The 23366-nt window shown below is 43.6% G+C and overlaps 1 protein-coding gene across 1 annotated transcript in view; it reads right to left on the bottom strand.

Annotated features, from left to right (window-relative positions):
* LOC142310728 (ovostatin-like) overlaps positions 1-23366 on the bottom strand; it is a 175169-nt gene that overhangs the window by 55765 nt on the left and 96038 nt on the right. Inside the window, exons 18-19 of the mRNA XM_075348354.1 lie at positions 7434-7539; positions 4699-4743 (exon numbers count right to left, since the gene is read on the bottom strand). Of these exons, the coding sequence (XP_075204469.1) occupies positions 4699-4743; positions 7434-7539 (151 nt within the window). The remainder of the gene's footprint in view (positions 1-4698; positions 4744-7433; positions 7540-23366) is intronic.

Raw genomic sequence — 23366 nt, 5'->3', positions numbered from 1 at the left:
TCTTGCAGCGGCGTGCTATTCCATCTGGTTTGCGTTTGGTTGGACCATCATTTATTTTTCAACAAGACAATGACCCCAAACACACCTCCAGGCTGTGTAAGGGCTATTTGACTAAGAAGGAGAGTGATGGGGTGCTACGCCAGATGACCTGGCCTCCACAGTCACCAGACCTGAACCCAATCGAGATGGTTTGGGGTGAGCTGGACCGCAGAGTGAAGGCAAAAGGGCCAACAAGTGCTAAGCATCTCTGGGAACTCCTTCAAGACTGTTGGAAAACCATTTCCGGTGACGACCTCTTGAAGCTCATCAAGAGAATGCCAAGAGTGTGCAAAGCAGTAATCAAAGTAAAAGGTGGCTACTTTGAAGAACCTAGAATATAAGACATATTTTCAGTTGTTTCACACTTTTGTTAAGTATTTCATTCCACATGTGTTAATTCATAGTTTTGATGTCTTCAATGTGAATCTACAATTTTTTAGAGTCATGAAAATAAAGAAAACTCTTTGAATGAGAAGGTGTGTCCAAGCTTTTGGTCGGTACTGTACATAAACATTTTGTTATTACTAATCCTTTACATTCTATAGAATAGATTGATTTAGATTTTTTTATGTTTCGAGTTCATTGTCTAAGTTACCGACCTCTGCCGTAGTCTAGCAGCGTTGGCCAAACATGCGAGCTCTTTCCGTAGAGCTTGTAATAAGCACTGCTCTGAAGATGGCTGGATCACTGGAGCACACTGTCTGCTCACGGACCCGGCCAGCTGCCTCTGCTTGCTGCATTGAAGGGCGCACAGTTTGGGTCACTGGAGTGAGGTTGTCGCAGGTCTAAACCACCAATGAAGAATAAGTGCACTACGCCTGAGCAAGCAGGAATCGGGGAGGCAGAGGAGCGATGTGCTCCAGAAGACAGGACATGAAATAACTTCTTTAATGAAAAAAGTTGCTGTCACCCATCTACATTTTCATTATAAGCAGGTATCTTTCACCTAATCTGAGAGCAGCATAATGTAGAGGCAGAGACCCTGATTCCAGAAATGTGTCACTTATTGATCTGCTTGCTGTAGTTTTGATAAAACTAGTGTTTTATCAGCAGGAAATAATCACTAGAGGAATAGTGTTATGCACATGAGATTTCCAACATGAGTAAATAAAGCCTATCTCTTAACTAGTGCAATGGCCCAACTGGTTCCTTTATGAACTACTAATGTTCCCAGCTGGACAGTCCCTGGTGGCACCTGCACAGGCTGAAATAACCCTGGCCACCACATTAGAAAACCACAACTCGGACTTGGCTGCCTGAAAGGCCATCGAGTTGTTTCTCGTACCTCCTTAGGAACCAGAGGGAGATAGCAGAACACTATTACCCAGGGTAGGGAAAGCGTGTAGAGACTGGTAAGGACCCAAAGTGTGTAAACAAACAGGCGCACTAGTGAGATAATAGTGAAGCAGATACTATCAGTAGCAATTGCCTCCAATATCCTAACTAAAACAGGAGAAAGGAGAAGGTTTGACAAGTTAGACAGAAATGAGTAAAAACCAAGCTGGTCTCTATGTGACAAACAAAATCCAAGGCAGTAGGACTGGAACTCTTTAGCAGGATCCACACAGGGATATAGCCAGCAGAGAAGACCAGCATGAGGATGGTGAAAATAGACACACCCGAAAGGTGATAGGACAGACCAAATGAACAAATGAAAATATCTGCTGACCACAAACCAAAAGGTTAGAAACAAAAGTAAAAGATAATCAGCACTAGGACAGGGAATGATCATGCTGTGGCTCAGCAGAGAAGACTAGCATGAGGAAGGTACAAATTGACTCAACCGAAAGGTGATAGGACAGACCAAATGAACAAATGAAAACATCTGCTGACCACAAACCAAAAGGTTAGAAATAAAGGTAAAAGATAATCAGCACTAGGACAGGGAATGATCATGCTGTGGCTCAGCAGAGAAGACTAGCATGACGAAGGTACAAATAGACTCACCCAAAAGGTGATAAGACAGACCAACTGAGCAAATGAAAACATATGCTGACCACAAACCAAAAGGATAGGAACAAAGGTAAAAGATAATCAGCACTGGGACAGGGAATGACCATGCTGTGGTTCAGCAGAGAAGACTAGCATGAGGAAGGTACAAATAGACTCACACGAAAGGTGATAGAACAGACCAACTGAGCAAATGAAAACATCTGCTGGCCAGAAACCAAAAGGATAGGAACAAAGGTAAAATAATCAGCATTAGGACAGTGATTGACTATGCTGTGGCTCGGCAGAAAAGACTAGCATGAGGATGGTACAAAAAGACACACCCGAAAGGTGATAGGACAGACCAAATGAACAAATGAAAACATCTGCTGACCACAAACCAAAAGGTTAGAAACAAAGGTAAAAGATAATCAGCACTAGGACAGAGAATGATCATGCTGTGGCTCAGCAGAGAAGGAAACCGACCACACAGCACAAGGTCACTGCATCGAGTCCTGAAGCATGACACTAGTTAACCTGCTGCTATATAGTCCTCTATATTCATGAGGTCTGTATAACCTCACCCTCACCACTGATTGGCAGCTTTCATTTTCATTGGCAAAAAGCTGATAATCAGTGGTCTTGGTGGGTTATACAGAGCTCAACTTCAGAGAATTGGTAGTTCTGCAGCAGATAAAAAAGGGATTTTATCAAAATGACAGCAAGCAGCTCAGTAAGAGATATATTGCTGGAATCAGGGTCTCTGTTCCTACATTATGCTACTCTCAGATGGGGGAGCAAAAACCTGGTGACAGATTCCCTTTAAGATTAAAACAAACAAATCCTAGTTTATCCTTACACAAGGTTTAATCTATATTCCAATGTCTACACTCCCCATTCAGATACTTGTCTGTAAAAGAAACTTCATGTAATTGCTAGAGTGTTAAAGGGGTTGTCCACAATTGTTAAACATGCTACCATTGCGGTGTTAAAATAATTACACTTACTAATTCTGATGTGCTCACCTTTCAGCAATCTAATTATCATTACTGATAGGATTACAATGACTGATAACATCTCTATATACATTAGAGAACACAAAATCCACCATTCACAACATGTGATGTCACAGCTCACCTCCTCCTCCTGTACAATGACTGGTAACATCTCTATATACATTAGAGAACACAAAATCCACCATTCACTACAGGTGATGTCACAGCTCACCTCCTCCTATACAATGACTGATAACACCTCTATATACAGCAGATAACACAGGATCCACCATTCACATAGGGTGATGTCACAGCTCACCTCCTCCTATACAATGACTGATAACACCTCTATATACAGCAGATAACACAGGATCCACTATTCACATAAGGTGATGTCACAGCTCACCTCCTCCTGTACAATAACTGATAAGACTTTATATGTATAGTAAATAAGCCTTGATCTAAAATTCCCAACAGTTGTCACAGCTCACCTCCTCCTCCTGTACAATAACTTACAACACTTTATATTATGTCATAGCTCACCTCCTCTTGTACAATGACTGTTAACACCTCTATATACAGTTGCTAATACAGAATCCACCCTGCACAATAGGTGATGTCACAGCTCACCTCCTCATCTTTCTACACAATGACCAATAACACCTCTATATACAGTAGATAAGACGGCAGCCACCATTCACAATAGATGATGTCACAGCTCACCTCCTCCTCCTGTACAATGATTGATACCACCTCTATATTCCGTATATAACACAGGATCCACCATTCACAGCTCACTTATTCCTCCTCTACAATGACTGAAAACACCTCTATATAAAGTGGATAACACAAGAGCCACCGTTCACAATAGGTAATGTCACAGCTCACCTCCTTCAACTGTACAATAACTGATAACACCTCTATATATAGTAGATAGCACATGATCCACCATTCACAATAGTTGATGTTACAGTCACCTCCTCCTCCTTCTGTATAATGACTGATAACTCTTCTATATACAGTGGATAACACAGGATCCACCATTCACAATAGGCGATGTTACAGCTCACCTCCTCCTCCTCTACAATGACTGATAACTCCTCCTCTATATACAGTGGATAACACAGGATCCACCATTCACAATAGGTGATGACACAGCTCACCTCCTCCTCCTGTACAATGACTGATAACTCCTCTATATACAGTGGATAACACATGATCCACCATTCACAATAGGTGATGTCACAGCTCACCTCCTCCTCCTGTACAGTAACTGATAACTCCTCTATATATAGTAGATAGCACATGATCCACCATTCACAATAGGTGATGTCACAGCTCACCTCCTCCTGTACAATAACTGATAACACCTCTATATCTAGTAGATAGCACATGATCCACCATTCACAATAGTTGATGTCACAGCTCACCTCCTCCTCCTGTACAATGGATGATAACACTTCTATGTACAGTGGATAACACCGGATCCACCATTCCCATTGTCATATCCTTATTCCTAGTAAAGCTTCAACCCCGCCATGTCTTCTCCATCACAGGACCATTGTAGGCAGCGATGTCACTGTTGGGGCCCAATGGTCAGGCAGAAGTTCTGACCCACTCATAAATACATGACGTGCTTGAATATTGCTTACATCTAGTCCATCAATAAACAATTCAGTTTGATAATGTTTCAGTTTCTCTCCAATATTGGGTATAGTAAATATCTGATGCCTACCTGACCCTGGGGGTGCCGCATCTTCGGCAAATGAGGCTACTTTAGCTAAAGAGAGAAATAGAACACATAGAGCATAATTAGGAGCCATTCATTATCATTCATATTCATCCATCTTTGCCTATATTAAGTTTTTTGTGTTACATGTATTTTGAAAACATGTTGGCAATGTTATTTATTTAAAAAAAAAAAAAAAAAAAATCGATTCGTATTATTTTCACATTTGGATTATTTTTGAACTAATTCTTCCTGTCCATTCAGAAATTATTTTCAGCAGTTTCGTTATCATCAGAGACAGGATTACAATGACAGGTAACATCTCGGCTGATAACACAGGAACCACCAATCACAAGTTACCTGCTCCCCCTCTTCTCACAATGACCTTTGCACACGCTCATTAGATGCTTCAATACAGAAGCATCAGAGTCTGTTCATTGTTGCTAATCTACATGTGCATTTCCTGATACAACAGGAAGTTAAAGTCTAAAAAAGCCCCCTGTGGCCGGTATGCGAATTGCAAGATTTCCATTATTTATTTTTAATAAAAGAAATGCAAATAAATAAATTTATTTCACTACAAGTCATTTTCTGATAACTTCCCTTTAACCCCTTCATGCAACACCTATTTTTTTTTTATTTTACCCATTTGCTTTTTTTCTTTCCAGAATTTTTTTTTTTTTAAATGATTTTATGCGGACTTTATTTTTTGTGGGGTAACTTGTAGTTTTCAAAGATACCATAGACTTTAAAATATAACGTAGTGGAAAATGGAACAACATTCCTAGTGTGGTGAAATGATGGATAAAAAGTGATTGTTTTTGGGTTTTATATTTAATGAGGGGGCAGTATGATTCTTCAGCTCAGGGCATTTTCAGCAATATCAAGCTTGTATAGTTTTTTTTTAAATGCACCCCTCCCACCCAGAAATTTATAAAAAAAATAAATAAAAAAAATAGTATTATATCGTCATTTATTGACACCTGTACCTCTTTTTGTTTTTTTTGGGACCTGTGTTATTTTGATGGCACTTCCGAAATTTGTTATTACTTTTATTTTTAACATTTTTTGTCATTTTTTATTACATTTTCTGTGTTTTTATTGTATTTTGCTTTATGTTTTTACGATCAATATTGCGTGCAGCAGCCACCACAGCCTCCAGACACTGCTCCGAGAGGTGCACTGTTTTCCCTCCCTGTAGATCTCACATTTTATGAGGGACCACAGGTTCTCTATGGGGTTCAGATCAGGTGAACAAGGGGGCCATGTCATTATTTTTTTTATCTTTTAGACCTTTACTGGCCAGCCACGCTGTGGAGTAGTTGGATGTATGTGATGGAGCATTGTCCTGCATGAAAATCATGCTTTTCTTGAATAATACCGACTTCGTCCTGTACCACTGCTTGAAGAAGTTTTCTTCCAGAAACTGGCAGTAGGTCTGGGAGTTGAGCTTCACTCCATCCTCAGCCTGAAAAGGTCCCACAAGTTGATCGTGGATGATCACAGCCCATACCAGTGCCCACCTCCATCTTGCTGGCGTCTGAGTCGGAGTGGAGCTCTCTGCCCTTTACTGATCCAGCCTCTGGCCCATCCATCTGCCCATCAAGAGTCACTCTCATTTCATCAGCCCATAAAACCTTTGAAAAATCAGTCTTAAGATATTTCTTGGCCCAGTCTTGACGTTTTATCTTATGTTTCTTGTTCAGAGGTGGTGGTTTTCAGCCTTCCTTACCTTGGCCATGTCCCTGAGTATAGCGCACCTTGTGCTTTTTGATACTCCAGTAACGTTGCAGCTCTGAAATATGGCCAAACTGGTGGCAAATGGCATCTTGGCAGCTTCACGCTTGATTCTCCTCAATTCATGGGCAGTTATTTTGCGCCTTTTTTGCCGAACACACTTCTTGCGACCCTGTTGGCTATTTGCCATGAAACGCTTGATTGTTCGGTGATCACGCTTCAAAAGTTTGGCAATTTCAAGACATCTCACAATATGGACTTTTCAGAGCCCGTCAAATCTCTCTTCTGACCCATTTTGCCAAAGGAAAAGAAGTTGCCTAATAATTAAGCACCCCTTATATAGGGTGTTGATGTCATTACACCGCACCCCTCCTCATTACAGAGATGCACATCACCTGATTTACTTAATTGGTAGTTGGCTCTCAGCCTATACAGCTTGGAGTAGGGCAACATGTATAAAAAGCATCATGTGATCAAAATACTCATTTGCCTAATAATTCTGCACACGGTGCACGATGGATATCAGTATTATACTAGTGTTTGATACTGGTAAAGATGAGGTGACTAAGGCTCCTTTAACATTGCGTTTTACCTTCCGCTCATAGGTCCTGTCGGGGCATCCGTCTGAACCGCCCCTCCCCCACTACGTTCGGGTGTCCGTCTGCAGAAACGTATATGTGCAAAAAATGGCACAAAACAGAGCACACTCTAATGCAGTGCGCTCCATAACAGTGAATGGCCCTGTCGGGCGCATGCGTCCGGAATACGCTTTGCAGAGTGGGGGAGGGGCGGTTCGGACGGATACCCCGACGGGACCTGTGAGCGGAAGGTAAAACGCAATGTGAAAGGAGCCTTAGCGCTTACTATTATTTGGTGCTTAGTGGTCCCTCTGCTTCTATACATGTCCACCCTTCGCATAAGGGTGCAGGCTAAGACATAAACTTCAAGGCACTCCGAAATAGGACACGGTGGTTCAACATTATGGTAGATCTTCTAATAGTTACCTGTACTATACATTGGACGTCCAAAGTAATTGTCATAGGCATCCTCCATTCCACAGACTTGTGGCTTTCTCACCAAGAGATTGCTGGCAACGATCACGCTGGACGACTGAAATAAAGAGATAAAGCAATAAACCATGAAATGTTAGCTAGCTCAATTTACTCTATAAAATGGGGTTGTAAAAAAACCCTCATGGCCACTGTCTTCTAAACAGAGGTTATGTGTGGCATTGTTTGCGGGAGTGATGATAGCCCAGTGCTGCGCTCAGATGTTTTCGCCAGTACCACTGACCCTGAATTCTAGGGCACATGTGCAACTAACTGCTCTATTCAACTTCTCCTGGCTGCGATCGTAATCTTTACCAAGTACTAAAATAGAGGAAAAGAAGACATCAGTTGAGTACCACTCTCGTCCAAGACGGAAGTCGAAAACCATCGTAGACTTTCCGCTGAGTCTATCTAGAGTCTAGAAGAGCAATGCTCCACTAGGACATCTGTGCCAGTGCCAAAGACTTCAAATAAAGTAGGCTGCATGCACAAATGGCCGCTCTATTCAACCTTTCCTGGCCACTATCTTGATCCCCACTAAATACTAAAATGGGGGAGAAAACTTCAGCTGATTGCTGCTCTACACCAGACTGAAGATGTACTATGTAGACTTCTTTCTATTGAGCTAGTCATTACTCAAGAAGAAGAGCAGTGCTGGATTAGGCTATCATTGCCATTGTGGTTAACTCCAAATGGAGCAACATGGTGCATGTCACGCTACTCAACGTCTACTGGATGTGATCTTGACCCTTACCGAGTAATACAATGGAGAAGAAGAAACATCTGAGAACTGCTCTCCTCCAACAGTGAAGACGAACTCCATAGATTTTCTGTTGCCTCCATATTGAGTCTCGTTGAAGAACGGTGCTCTAAGGGGACACTGTTCTTCTCTGGGACTCATTGTAGATAGAACAGAAAGTCCAACTTCAGTCTTGTGCTAATAATAGTTAAGAGCATTAAAATAAATCCTTTATTAATTTTTCTAAAAGAGGAATCCACTCCCTCAAATAAATTCTCAATTCACAAAGCCTTCACCATGTGTAATCCGTGCGTGCCCGTTTCATGCCGCTTTTAGAATATCATGGTGGAAGCCACTAGTTCAAAAACAACTGAATAAACCAACATAATAAACAAACACAATATGTTTATGCCAGATATGGATTTTTGGTCCAATTTGATAGAAAAAACGAAGGCATAAAAACTAAATAAACCTAACAAAAATTCAAGAATGTTCTTATAATGGTACTGACAACGGTCAGATATCACATTATTGGTACATGTTAGGCATATAGCCAAATTGATTCAAAGACAGTGAACACACTAGTTCAAAAAACTAAATAAACCAACAAAAGAAAACAAACACAATATGTTTATGCCAAATATGGATTTTTGGTCCAATTTTGATAGAAAAAACTAAGGCATAAAAACTAAATATACCTAACAAAAATTCATCATGTTCTTATACATGGTACTGACAGTGGTCAGATATCACTATTAGATAAGCATGTTAGGCATATAGCCGAATTGGTTCAAAAACAAAAAAACATACCAACGTAATAAACAAACACAAAATGATTATGCCAGAGTACGGACATTGGTCCGACTTAATAGAAAAACTAAGGCATAAAAACTAAATATACCTAACAAAAAATTGCATCACTTGTTATATGATACTGACAGCGGTCAGATACCACACTTATAAACGAAATGTTAGGCATATAGCAGGAATGATCTCACCAAATCCTTCCACAGATAGGGGGCAGGCAGTCTCTCCTATTGGATTCCTGGGTTCAGTATGCTGGTCCGGCATTCACTCTCCCTGTCCAATCAGGAGGTCATAAAACAACAAATTACCTGCCACCCCAAACTCCCGTCCTAACAAGGACGGTCCACATCTAATGCAAGGTTGGACCCCTAGGCTGACCCTGTTACCGTCCCGACGCGTTTCGTCCACATTGACTCCTCAGGGGACATATTAGAGATACACCAGGTCCTCACTGCCAGCCCTCACATATCACAGATGTCAAAGGAAGCTGGCTCGTACATAATGGGGTCTTTTAAACATGGCGTTAATGTGGCTCCTCCAATCAGGAGGGACATCTCACCTGATGTTTTAATTACATTAGTATTATGTAGATAGTGATGTAACCCACTTAATATTCGGCACATGTAGAGCAGCAATCCATGCTGCTCAGCGTGCGTTCCATCCCAAGAAAGAAACCACCCACAACTGTCAATAGATAGAGGTAATAGGAGGAGAGGAACATCTCCTCCCCCTCCACAATACGTCACCTCAATACGTCATCTGACCCATAATACACTGGCGTCTCACATAGAGGAAATCCCCAGCACGCAGAGACACGTGGCTAGAGGGGAGGGGGCGGTTCTCCCTCTCCCACTCAGATCAGTATTTCCTCCTGCGTCGCCCAGGTTTGCGTTCCACGAGCGTTCCACCCGGGGAACGCCCCCGGAAATGACCGCTCATGGGTAAGAGGAGGGTCCTACTCCATCTCCGTCGGAGGTTGCTTCTCCATATTCCGTCCCCCAAGCTTGCGCTCCACGAGCGTTACACCAAGGGAACGCCCCCAGGGGCGCATGTCCAGAAGGAGACATAATAGTATCCGCCCCATTGAAACTCCATTAACTGAGAGCCCGGTCACTCTTACATAGAGCGGGGGCGACTGAGCAAGGGGGCGGATAGCCTTTTTTAACCCATCACAGGGTTATCTCTGTCAGATCATAAGATATATATTAGGAAGTCCGCATATTAATATCTTAGACGTCATATCACAATGCGAAGCAGCAGATCATTCCAGATATAAAGTCTCCAAACAAAAAAGAGGCTAAACCATCCCAAATGCTGCACACCAGGGGGCGAATCAGCCATGCAGACATCGCATACAGTTAGACAGCTGCTCACTCCACATGGGCAGCATCATCATGAGATGGTGGCCTCAAATATAGGGGACCTCACAACATATATAGGAGACACCCTCCATCGATCATATCACATACTGCAAGGGACAGCCAGTGAAAAGATTCTAATTTAAAGGGTACCCAGATAATATATAGGGCGTATGCCAGGGGGTTTCTTGAGGGGAGTTATAAGAACCAAAGAGGTTATTATGTCCATATATTGTAGGTTTCTTCATACCTCTAAATAAACCCCCTGCCACCGGCATAGGGGGTAAATAATTGATACTAGCACATATAATGGATTACATCCTTGGCGTCAAAAATATTGGTTCAATAGACACCACCGAATTCTCCATCAAAGTAAATTGGAGGATTAAATGGATCAGTTATTTGGCAGGGGGTACCGTGGGCACTAGATAAAACTATTAAACAACAGTTGCTCATTTAGGCCCCCCGGTGCGAGGGTCTCAAGTTTGAACATCCACCTCGTTTCCCTCTGAAGGACCAACCTGTCCCAATCTCCACCTCTTTTAGGTCTCAGAACCTTGTCAATCCCAGTAAATCTCAGTACCTTAGAATCACCCCCATGTTTTTCAACGACATGTCGGGACACTGCCGTGTCCCTCCGATGTTCCACGTCGCCTAGGTGTTCACCTATTCTCCTTCTAAATTCACGGATGGTTTTTCCAATGTACTCAAGTCCACACACACAATCGATCTTATATATGACTCCCTGCGTACGGCAGTTGATAAAGTGCCTTATAGCATATTCCCTGGAAGTCACATTACTCCTAAAAGTCTTGGTGACCTGTATAGCCGGGCATGCAATACATCCTGCGCATTTAAAGCAACCCTTGATTTCCTTGGTACCCTTGACTAGCCAATTGTCCTCAATTGATCGCATAAAATGGCTATGAACCAAGCGGTCTGCCAAAGATCTGCCCTTCCTGTAAGTAATCTGGGGTTGCTTAGACAAAATTGGGCATAATTCTCTGTCCATCCTCAGAATCGGCCAGTACTTATTGAAAATGCGACGCACACCATCAGCACCGTTGTCAAAAGTGGTGATAAATCTGTTAGATCCATCCCGGACATCTACTTTCTTTTTGGTGACCAATAATTCTGATCTTGGTCTTTCCTTCGCCTCCTTAAATGCCTTATTGATAACCGTCTTGGGGTAACCCCTCTTCCGAAATTTGTCTCCTAAATCATAAGCTTGAGCTCGGAAATCACCCTCCTTGGAGCAATTCCTTCTTATTCGAAGGAATTGCCCCTTCGGGATCCCCCGTTTTAGATGTTCAGGGTGACAGCTGTCCCACCGGAGCAGAGAGTTTGATGCTGTAGGTTTATAATAGGTGCGGGTATGAAGACCCCCCTCGGCATCTCTCTGAATCAAAATATCAAGGAAGGGTAATGTGCCCCCCTCCTCCAAGACCGAGGTGAACCTTAGTCCAATGCTGTTCTTATCCAGACCCGCTACATATCTCGACAGATCCTCCCTGGATCCATTCCAGACAACCAGGATGTCGTCTATGTAGCGGGTCCATATTTCAAAATGACGTGTTATCTCTTCCGTTTCCTGTAAAAAGATCATAGTCTCCTCCCACCAGCCCAGGAGCAAGTTGGCATACGAGGGGGCACAAGGGCTCCCCATCGCGGTGCCCCTGAGCTGGTGGTAGAAACGGCCGTCAAAGAGAAATACATTCCTGGTCAAGCAAAAATTAAGGAGCTTTAAGACAAATTCGTTGTGCTGTCGGTATTGCGTCCCCCTAGTCGAGAGGAAATAACTCACCGCCTCCATTCCTTTGTTGTGTGGGATGGAGGAGTAGAGGGCCTCAACATCTATGCTGCCCAAGGTGGTGTTGGTCTGTATGGTGATGCCCTCTAGCTTGCGCAGGAGGTCTGGTGTGTCCTGTACATGGGACTGTAAGGCTAGAACGAAGGGTCTCAAGACTCGATCCAAATAGATGCCACAATTTTGGGTAAGGCTATTAATGCCAGAGACAATTGGTCTCCCTCTCAGGGGATCCAACCCCTTGTGCACCTTTGGGAGGCAATAAAAGGTTGCCATGACAGGATTCTTCTGGTACATGAAATCATATTCAGACCTGTCAATGACCTCCAAGGCCAATCCCTCCTCAAGAATTGTCCTTAATTCCTCCATGTACACCTTGGTTGGATTCCCTGAGAGTACCTCATACGTTTCACGATCGTTCAATAGATCAACGCAGAGATCAACATATTTGTCTGTATCCATGACGACCACGTTGCCACCCTTATCAGAGGGCTTTATGACAACGTGGTCGTCATTTTCCAGATCCATCAAGGCCTGTATCTCCAACCTGTCCAAATTATATTTAACAAAGGTACCATTCCCCGCTAGATCCTTTAGTTCCTTAGTTACCAGCTCTTCAAACACATCTATTGCGGATACGTCTGACATTGCCGGTGGATTCTTAGAACTTTTATTTTTAAGGTTCGTGAAAGGACCCCGGCCCCCTAAATTAGGGTTTTCCATCTCCAGACTAGTTAAAAGTCTAATATCTTGAAGGAGATCAGCCGGAATATCGAGGTCCTGACAGACCCTAGCGTCCTGTTTAAGAAAGTGTTTTCTCCACCTTAACTTCCTAAGGAAGAGATGAAGGTCTTTAATGGACTCAAACAGGTCAAAGTTCGACGTTGGCACAAATGATAAACCTCTTTTGAGGAGATCTATTTCGGCGGGACTAAGTGTCTTTTTGGACAGGTTGATAACCTCTATATTGGATGTCATTTGCCCCTGTGAAACTGACGGTTCCTGAGAAAATGGGGTTCAAAGGAATGGGGGGGGGGTGAATAATCCGATCTATCCCCTGGTCTATAACCTCCTCTTCCCCTTCCTCGACCCTTATTTTTGTTCCTCTTGGACCTCCTGAATCCCTCGGTGTCAGAGGTTTCAGTGTCTGTGGACGAAGGTACTATAGGTGGAGTATCCACTGGTGGTTGGTTATTAATAACCTGATAAGCTCGGTTATCCTTGAAGTCTAGAACGTCCCTGTTATATTGTTTATGCTTACGTTCTTTCAGATGGTATTGGAACCGTTCCAGACTATCTTGTAACTTTTTTTCTTTACTGGCAAAGTCTGGCTCACTAGAATATTTTTTAGTGATTTCTATAAATTCTTGAAGTTTATTATTCAACTGAGAAAGAGTGGCCTTCTCCTCCTCCAGCATAATCTGCATAAGTTTCAAAGAACTATTAGTGGCCTCTCTTTCCCAGTTGGCAACAAATGATGTACTCCTGTAGCGTGGTCCAACTGAAAGCTGGATCCTTAAACCTCTTGGGACGATTCCTGCCCTAATATAACTCTCCAGTGATTGAACCTCCCACCAGGAGACAATTTGGTCCCTATAAATCTGGGTTAACTCGTTAAAGGCTGCCCCATAAGATGGTACATACCTTTTCTGAGTAAACTCTTTATCTGAAAAGACATTCCTAGCTTCAACCAACCATTCATCAGTATTTAGGCCCGTGGATAGAAACCCTGCCATAACTATGTAAAGTAGGTAATACAGCAATCCCAATTGATAGGTATAGTTAAGAGCATAAAATAAATCCTTTATTAATTTTTCTAAAAGAGGAATCCACTCCCTCAAATAAATTCTCAATTCACAAAGCCTTCACCATGTGTAATCCGTGCGTGCCCGTTTCATGCCGCTTTTAGAATATCATGGTGGAAGCCACTAGTTCAAAAACAACTGAATAAACCAACATAATAAACAAACACAATATGTTTATGCCAGATATGGATTTTTGGTCCAATTTGATAGAAAAAACGAAGGCATAAAAACTAAATAAACCTAACAAAAATTCAAGAATGTTCTTATAATGGTACTGACAACGGTCAGATATCACATTATTGGTACATGTTAGGCATATAGCCAAATTGATTCAAAGACAGTGAACACACTAGTTCAAAAAACTAAATAAACCAACAAAAGAAAACAAACACAATATGTTTATGCCAAATATGGATTTTTGGTCCAATTTTGATAGAAAAAACTAAGGCATAAAAACTAAATATACCTAACAAAAATTCATCATGTTCTTATACATGGTACTGACAGTGGTCAGATATCACTATTAGATAAGCATGTTAGGCATATAGCCGAATTGGTTCAAAAACAAAAAAACATACCAACGTAATAAACAAACACAAAATGATTATGCCAGAGTACGGACATTGGTCCGACTTAATAGAAAAACTAAGGCATAAAAACTAAATATACCTAACAAAAAATTGCATCACTTGTTATATGATACTGACAGCGGTCAGATACCACACTTATAAACGAAATGTTAGGCATATAGCAGGAATGATCTCACCAAATCCTTCCACAGATAGGGGGCAGGCAGTCTCTCCTATTGGATTCCTGGGTTCAGTATGCTGGTCCGGCATTCACTCTCCCTGTCCAATCAGGAGGTCATAAAACAACAAATTACCTGCCACCCCAAACTCCCGTCCTAACAAGGACGGTCCACATCTAATGCAAGGTTGGACCCCTAGGCTGACCCTGTTACCGTCCCGACGCGTTTCGTCCACATTGACTCCTCAGGGGACATATTAGAGATACACCAGGTCCTCACTGCCAGCCCTCACATATCACAGATGTCAAAGGAAGCTGGCTCGTACATAATGGGGTCTTTTAAACATGGCGTTAATGTGGCTCCTCCAATCAGGAGGGACATCTCACCTGATGTTTTAATTACATTAGTATTATGTAGATAGTGATGTAACCCACTTAATATTCGGCACATGTAGAGCAGCAATCCATGCTGCTCAGCGTGCGTTCCATCCCAAGAAAGAAACCACCCACAACTGTCAATAGATAGAGGTAATAGGAGGAGAGGAACATCTCCTCCCCCTCCACAATACGTCACCTCAATACGTCATCTGACCCATAATACACTGGCGTCTCACATAGAGGAAATCCCCAGCACGCAGAGACACGTGGCTAGAGGGGAGGGGGCGGTTCTCCCTCTCCCACTCAGATCAGTATTTCCTCCTGCGTCGCCCAGGTTTGCGTTCCACGAGCGTTCCACCCGGGGAACGCCCCCGGAAATGACCGCTCATGGGTAAGAGGAGGGTCCTACTCCATCTCCGTCGGAGGTTGCTTCTCCATATTCCGTCCCCCAAGCTTGCGCTCCACGAGCGTTACACCAAGGGAACGCCCCCAGGGGCGCATGTCCAGAAGGAGACATAATAGTATCCGCCCCATTGAAACTCCATTAACTGAGAGCCCGGTCACTCTTACATAGAGCGGGGGCGACTGAGCAAGGGGGCGGATAGCCTTTTTTAACCCATCACAGGGTTATCTCTGTCAGATCATAAGATATATATTAGGAAGTCCGCATATTAATATCTTAGACGTCATATCACAATGCGAAGCAGCAGATCATTCCAGATATAAAGTCTCCAAACAAAAAAGAGGCTAAACCATCCCAAATGCTGCACACCAGGGGGCGAATCAGCCATGCAGACATCGCATACAGTTAGACAGCTGCTCACTCCACATGGGCAGCATCATCATGAGATGGTGGCCTCAAATATAGGGGACCTCACAACATATATAGGAGACACCCTCCATCGATCATATCACATACTGCAAGGGACAGCCAGTGAAAAGATTCTAATTTAAAGGGTACCCAGATAATATATAGGGCGTATGCCAGGGGGTTTCTTGAGGGGAGTTATAAGAACCAAAGAGGTTATTATGTCCATATATTGTAGGTTTCTTCATACCTCTAAATAAACCCCCTGCCACCGGCATAGGGGGTAAATAATTGATACTAGCACATATAATGGATTACATCCTTGGCGTCAAAAATATTGGTTCAATAGACACCACCGAATTCTCCATCAAAGTAAATTGGAGGATTAAATGGATCAGTTATTTGGCAGGGGGTACCGTGGGCACTAGATAAAACTATTAAACAACAGTTGCTCATTTAGGCCCCCCGGTGCGAGGGTCTCAAGTTTGAACATCCACCTCGTTTCCCTCTGAAGGACCAACCTGTCCCAATCTCCACCTCTTTTAGGTCTCAGAACCTTGTCAATCCCAGTAAATCTCAGTACCTTAGAATCACCCCCATGTTTTTCAACGACATGTCGGGACACTGCCGTGTCCCTCCGATGTTCCACGTCGCCTAGGTGTTCACCTATTCTCCTTCTAAATTCACGGATGGTTTTTCCAATGTACTCAAGTCCACACACACAATCGATCTTATATATGACTCCCTGCGTACGGCAGTTGATAAAGTGCCTTATAGCATATTCCCTGGAAGTCACATTACTCCTAAAGGTCTTGGTGACCTGTATAGCCGGGCATGCAATACATCCTGCGCATTTAAAGCAACCCTTGATTTCCTTGGTACCCTTGACTAGCCAATTGTCCTCAATTGATCGCATAAATAGGCTATCCGCCCCCTTGCTCAGTCGCCCCCGCTCTATGTAAGAGTGACCGGGCTCTCAGTTAATGGAGTTTCAATGGGGCGGATACTATTATGTCTCCTTCTGGACATGCGCCCCTGGGGGCGTTCCCTTGGTGTAACGCTCGTGGAGCGCAAGCTTGGGGGACGGAATATGGAGAAGCAACCTCCGACGGAGATGGAGTAGGACCCTCCTCTTACCCATGAGCGGTCATTTCCGGGGGCGTTCCCCGGGTGGAACGCTCGTGGAACGCAAACCTGGGCGACGCAGGAGGAAATACTGATCTGAGTGGGAGAGGGAGAACCGCCCCCTCCCCTCTAGCCACGTGTCTCTGCGTGCTGGGGATTTCCTCTATGTGAGACGCCAGTGTATTATGGGTCAGATGACGTATTGAGGTGACGTATTGTGGAGGGGGAGGAGATGTTCCTCTCCTCCTATTACCTCTATCTATTGACAGTTGTGGGTGGTTTCTTTCTTGGGATGGAACGCACGCTGAGCAGCATGGATTGCTGCTCTACATGTGCCGAATATTAAGTGGGTTACATCACTATCTACATAATACTAATGTAATTAAAACATCAGGTGAGATGTCCCTCCTGATTGGAGGAGCCACATTAACGCCATGTTTAAAAGACCCCATTATGTACGAGCCAGCTTCCTTTGACATCTGTGATATGTGAGGGCTGGCAGTGAGGACCTGGTGTATCTCTAATATGTCCCCTGAGGAGTCAATGTGGACGAAACGCGTCGGGACGGTAACAGGGTCAGCCTAGGGGTCCAACCTTGCATTAGATGTGGACCGTCCTTGTTAGGACGGGAGTTTGGGGTGGCAGGTAATTTGTTGTTTTATGACCTCCTGATTGGACAGGGAGAGTGAATGCCGGACCAGCATACTGAACCCAGGAATCCAATAGGAGAGACTGCCTGCCCCCTATCTGTGGAAGGATTTGGTGAGATCATTCCTGCTATATGCCTAACATTTCGTTTATAAGTGTGGTATCTGACCGCTGTCAGTATCATATAACAAGTGATGCAATTTTTTGTTAGGTATATTTAGTTTTTATGCCTTAGTTTTTCTATTAAGTCGGACCAATGTCCGTACTCTGGCATAATCATTTTGTGTTTGTTTATTACGTTGGTATGTTTTTTTGTTTTTGAACCAATTCGGCTATATGCCTAACATGCTTATCTAATAGTGATATCTGACCACTGTCAGTACCATGTATAAGAACATGATGAATTTTTGTTAGGTATATTTAGTTTTTATGCCTTAGTTTTTTCTATCAAAATTGGACCAAAAATCCATATTTGGCATAAACATATTGTGTTTGTTTTCTTTTGTTGGTTTATTTAGTTTTTTGAACTAGTGTGTTCACTGTCTTTGAATCAATTTGGCTATATGCCTAACATGTACCAATAATGTGATATCTGACCGTTGTCAGTACCATTATAAGAACATTCTTGAATTTTTGTTAGGTTTATTTAGTTTTTATGCCTTCGTTTTTTCTATCAAATTGGACCAAAAATCCATATCTGGCATAAACATATTGTGTTTGTTTATTATGTTGGTTTATTCAGTTGTTTTTGAACTAGTGGCTTCCACCATGATATTCTAAAAGCGGCATGAAACGGGCACGCACGGATTACACATGGTGAAGGCTTTGTGAATTGAGAATTTATTTGAGGGAGTGGATTCCTCTTTTAGAAAAATTAATAAAGGATTTATTTTAATGCTCTTAACTATACCTATCAATTGGGATTGCTGTATTACCTACTTTACATAGTTATGGCAGGGTTTCTATCCACGGGCCTAAATACTGATGAATGGTTGGTTGAAGCTAGGAATGTCTTTTCAGATAAAGAGTTTACTCAGAAAAGGTATGTACCATCTTATGGGGCAGCCTTTAACGAGTTAACCCAGATTTATAGGGACCAAATTGTCTCCTGGTGGGAGGTTCAATCACTGGAGAGTTATATTAGGGCAGGAATCGTCCCAAGAGGTTTAAGGATCCAGCTTTCAGTTGGACCACGCTACAGGAGTACATCATTTGTTGCCAACTGGGAAAGAGAGGCCACTAATAGTTCTTTGAAACTTATGCAGATTATGCTGGAGGAGGAGAAGGCCACTCTTTCTCAGTTGAATAATAAACTTCAAGAATTTATAGAAATCACTAAAAAATATTCTAGTGAGCCAGACTTTGCCAGTAAAGAAAAAAAGTTACAAGATAGTCTGGAACGGTTCCAATACCATCTGAAAGAACGTAAGCATAAACAATATAACAGGGACGTTCTAGACTTCAAGGATAACCGAGCTTATCAGGTTATTAATAACCAACCACCAGTGGATACTCCACCTATAGTACCTTCGTCCACAGACACTGAAACCTCTGACACCGAGGGATTCAGGAGGTCCAAGAGGAACAAAAATAAGGGTCGAGGAAGGGGAAGAGGAGGTTATAGACCAGGGGATAGATCGGATTATTCACCCCCCCCCCATTCCTTTGAACCCCATTTTCTCAGGAACCGTCAGTTTCACAGGGGCAAATGACATCCAATATAGAGGTTATCAACCTGTCCAAAAAGACACTTAGTCCCGCCGAAATAGATCTCCTCAAAAGAGGTTTATCATTTGTGCCAACGTCGAACTTTGACCTGTTTGAGTCCATTAAAGACCTTCATCTCTTCCTTAGGAAGTTAAGGTGGAGAAAACACTTTCTTAAACAGGACGCTAGGGTCTGTCAGGACCTCGATATTCCGGCTGATCTCCTTCAAGATATTAGACTTTTAACTAGTCTGGAGATGGAAAACCCTAATTTAGGGGGCCGGGGTCCTTTCACGAACCTTAAAAATAAAAGTTCTAAGAATCCACCGGCAATGTCAGACGTATCCGCAATAGATGTGTTTGAAGAGCTGGTAACTAAGGAACTAAAGGATCTAGCGGGGAATGGTACCTTTGTTAAATATAATTTGGACAGGTTGGAGATACAGGCCTTGATGGATCTGGAAAATGACGACCACGTTGTCATAAAGCCCTCTGATAAGGGTGGCAACGTGGTCGTCATGGATACAGACAAATATGTTGATCTCTGCGTTGATCTATTGAACGATCGTGAAACGTATGAGGTACTCTCAGGGAATCCAACCAAGGTGTACATGGAGGAATTAAGGACAATTCTTGAGGAGGGATTGGCCTTGGAGGTCATTGACAGGTCTGAATATGATTTCATGTACCAGAAGAATCCTGTCATGGCAACCTTTTATTGCCTCCCAAAGGTGCACAAGGGGTTGGATCCCCTGAGAGGGAGACCAATTGTCTCTGGCATTAATAGCCTTACCCAAAATTGTGGCATCTATTTGGATCGAGTCTTGAGACCCTTCGTTCTAGCCTTACAGTCCCATGTACAGGACACACCAGACCTCCTGCGCAAGCTAGAGGGCATCACCATACAGACCAACACCACCTTGGGCAGCATAGATGTTGAGGCCCTCTACTCCTCCATCCCACACAACAAAGGAATGGAGGCGGTGAGTTATTTCCTCTCGACTAGGGGGACGCAATACCGACAGCACAACGAATTTGTCTTAAAGCTCCTTAATTTTTGCTTGACCAGGAATGTATTTCTCTTTGACGGCCGTTTCTACCACCAGCTCAGGGGCACCGCGATGGGGAGCCCTTGTGCCCCCTCGTATGCCAACTTGCTCCTGGGCTGGTGGGAGGAGACTATGATCTTTTTACAGGAAACGGAAGAGATAACACGTCATTTTGAAATATGGACCCGCTACATAGACGACATCCTGGTTGTCTGGAATGGATCCAGGGAGGATCTGTCGAGATATGTAGCGGGTCTGGATAAGAACAGCATTGGACTAAGGTTCACCTCGGTCTTGGAGGAGGGGGGCACATTACCCTTCCTTGATATTTTGATTCAGAGAGATGCCGAGGGGGGTCTTCATACCCGCACCTATTATAAACCTACAGCATCAAACTCTCTGCTCCGGTGGGACAGCTGTCACCCTGAACATCTAAAACGGGGGATCCCGAAGGGGCAATTCCTTCGAATAAGAAGGAATTGCTCCAAGGAGGGTGATTTCCGAGCTCAAGCTTATGATTTAGGAGACAAATTTCGGAAGAGGGGTTACCCCAAGACGGTTATCAATAAGGCATTTAAGGAGGCGAAGGAAAGACCAAGATCAGAATTATTGGTCACCAAAAAGAAAGTAGATGTCCGGGATGGATCTAACAGATTTATCACCACTTTTGACAACGGTGCTGATGGTATGCGTCGCATTTTCAATAAGTACTGGCCGATTCTGAGGATGGACAGAGAATTATGCCCAATTTTGTCTAAGCAACCCCAGATTACTTACAGGAAGGGCAGATCTTTGGCAGACCGCTTGGTTCATAGCCATTTTATGCGATCAATTGAGGACAATTGGCTAGTCAAGGGTACCAAGGAAATCAAGGGTTGCTTTAAATGCGCAGGATGTATTGCATGCCCGGCTATACAGGTCACCAAGACTTTTAGGAGTAATGTGACTTCCAGGGAATATGCTATAAGGCACTTTATCAACTGCCGTACGCAGGGAGTCATATATAAGATCGATTGTGTGTGTGGACTTGAGTACATTGGAAAAACCATCCGTGAATTTAGAAGGAGAATAGGTGAACACCTAGGCGACGTGGAACATCGGAGGGACACGGCAGTGTCCCGACATGTCGTTGAAAAACATGGGGGTGATTCTAAGGTACTGAGATTTACTGGGATTGACAAGGTTCTGAGACCTAAAAGAGGTGGAGATTGGGACAGGTTGGTCCTTCAGAGGGAAACGAGGTGGATGTTCAAACTTGAGACCCTCGCACCGGGGGGCCTAAATGAGCAACTGTTGTTTAATAGTTTTATCTAGTGCCCACGGTACCCCCTGCCAAATAACTGATCCATTTAATCCTCCAATTTACTTTGATGGAGAATTCGGTGGTGTCTATTGAACCAATATTTTTGACGCCAAGGATGTAATCCATTATATGTGCTAGTATCAATTATTTACCCCCTATGCCGGTGGCAGGGGGTTTATTTAGAGGTATGAAGAAACCTACAATATATGGACATAATAACCTCTTTGGTTCTTATAACTCCCCTCAAGAAACCCCCTGGCATACGCCCTATATATTATCTGGGTACCCTTTAAATTAGAATCTTTTCACTGGCTGTCCCTTGCAGTATGTGATATGATCGATGGAGGGTGTCTCCTATATATGTTGTGAGGTCCCCTATATTTGAGGCCACCATCTCATGATGATGCTGCCCATGTGGAGTGAGCAGCTGTCTAACTGTATGCGATGTCTGCATGGCTGATTCGCCCCCTGGTGTGCAGCATTTGGGATGGTTTAGCCTCTTTTTTGTTTGGAGACTTTATATCTGGAATGATCTGCTGCTTCGCATTGTGATATGACGTCTAAGATATTAATATGCGGACTTCCTAATATATATCTTATGATCTGACAGAGATAACCCTGTGATGGGTTAAAAAAGGCTATCCGCCCCCTTGCTCAGTCGCCCCCGCTCTATGTAAGAGTGACCGGGCTCTCAGTTAATGGAGTTTCAATGGGGCGGATACTATTATGTCTCCTTCTGGACATGCGCCCCTGGGGGCGTTCCCTTGGTGTAACGCTCGTGGAGCGCAAGCTTGGGGGACGGAATATGGAGAAGCAACCTCCGACGGAGATGGAGTAGGACCCTCCTCTTACCCATGAGCGGTCATTTCCGGGGGCGTTCCCCGGGTGGAACGCTCGTGGAACGCAAACCTGGGCGACGCAGGAGGAAATACTGATCTGAGTGGGAGAGGGAGAACCGCCCCCTCCCCTCTAGCCACGTGTCTCTGCGTGCTGGGGATTTCCTCTATGTGAGACGCCAGTGTATTATGGGTCAGATGACGTATTGAGGTGACGTATTGTGGAGGGGGAGGAGATGTTCCTCTCCTCCTATTACCTCTATCTATTGACAGTTGTGGGTGGTTTCTTTCTTGGGATGGAACGCACGCTGAGCAGCATGGATTGCTGCTCTACATGTGCCGAATATTAAGTGGGTTACATCACTATCTACATAATACTAATGTAATTAAAACATCAGGTGAGATGTCCCTCCTGATTGGAGGAGCCACATTAACGCCATGTTTAAAAGACCCCATTATGTACGAGCCAGCTTCCTTTGACATCTGTGATATGTGAGGGCTGGCAGTGAGGACCTGGTGTATCTCTAATATGTCCCCTGAGGAGTCAATGTGGACGAAACGCGTCGGGACGGTAACAGGGTCAGCCTAGGGGTCCAACCTTGCATTAGATGTGGACCGTCCTTGTTAGGACGGGAGTTTGGGGTGGCAGGTAATTTGTTGTTTTATGACCTCCTGATTGGACAGGGAGAGTGAATGCCGGACCAGCATACTGAACCCAGGAATCCAATAGGAGAGACTGCCTGCCCCCTATCTGTGGAAGGATTTGGTGAGA

Source organism: Anomaloglossus baeobatrachus, chromosome 5 (assembly GCF_048569485.1).
Source record: "Anomaloglossus baeobatrachus isolate aAnoBae1 chromosome 5, aAnoBae1.hap1, whole genome shotgun sequence".
In the NCBI taxonomy this organism is placed as follows: Eukaryota; Metazoa; Chordata; class Amphibia; order Anura; family Aromobatidae; genus Anomaloglossus; species Anomaloglossus baeobatrachus.
This window is presented reverse-complemented; position numbering and strand designations above follow the sequence as displayed.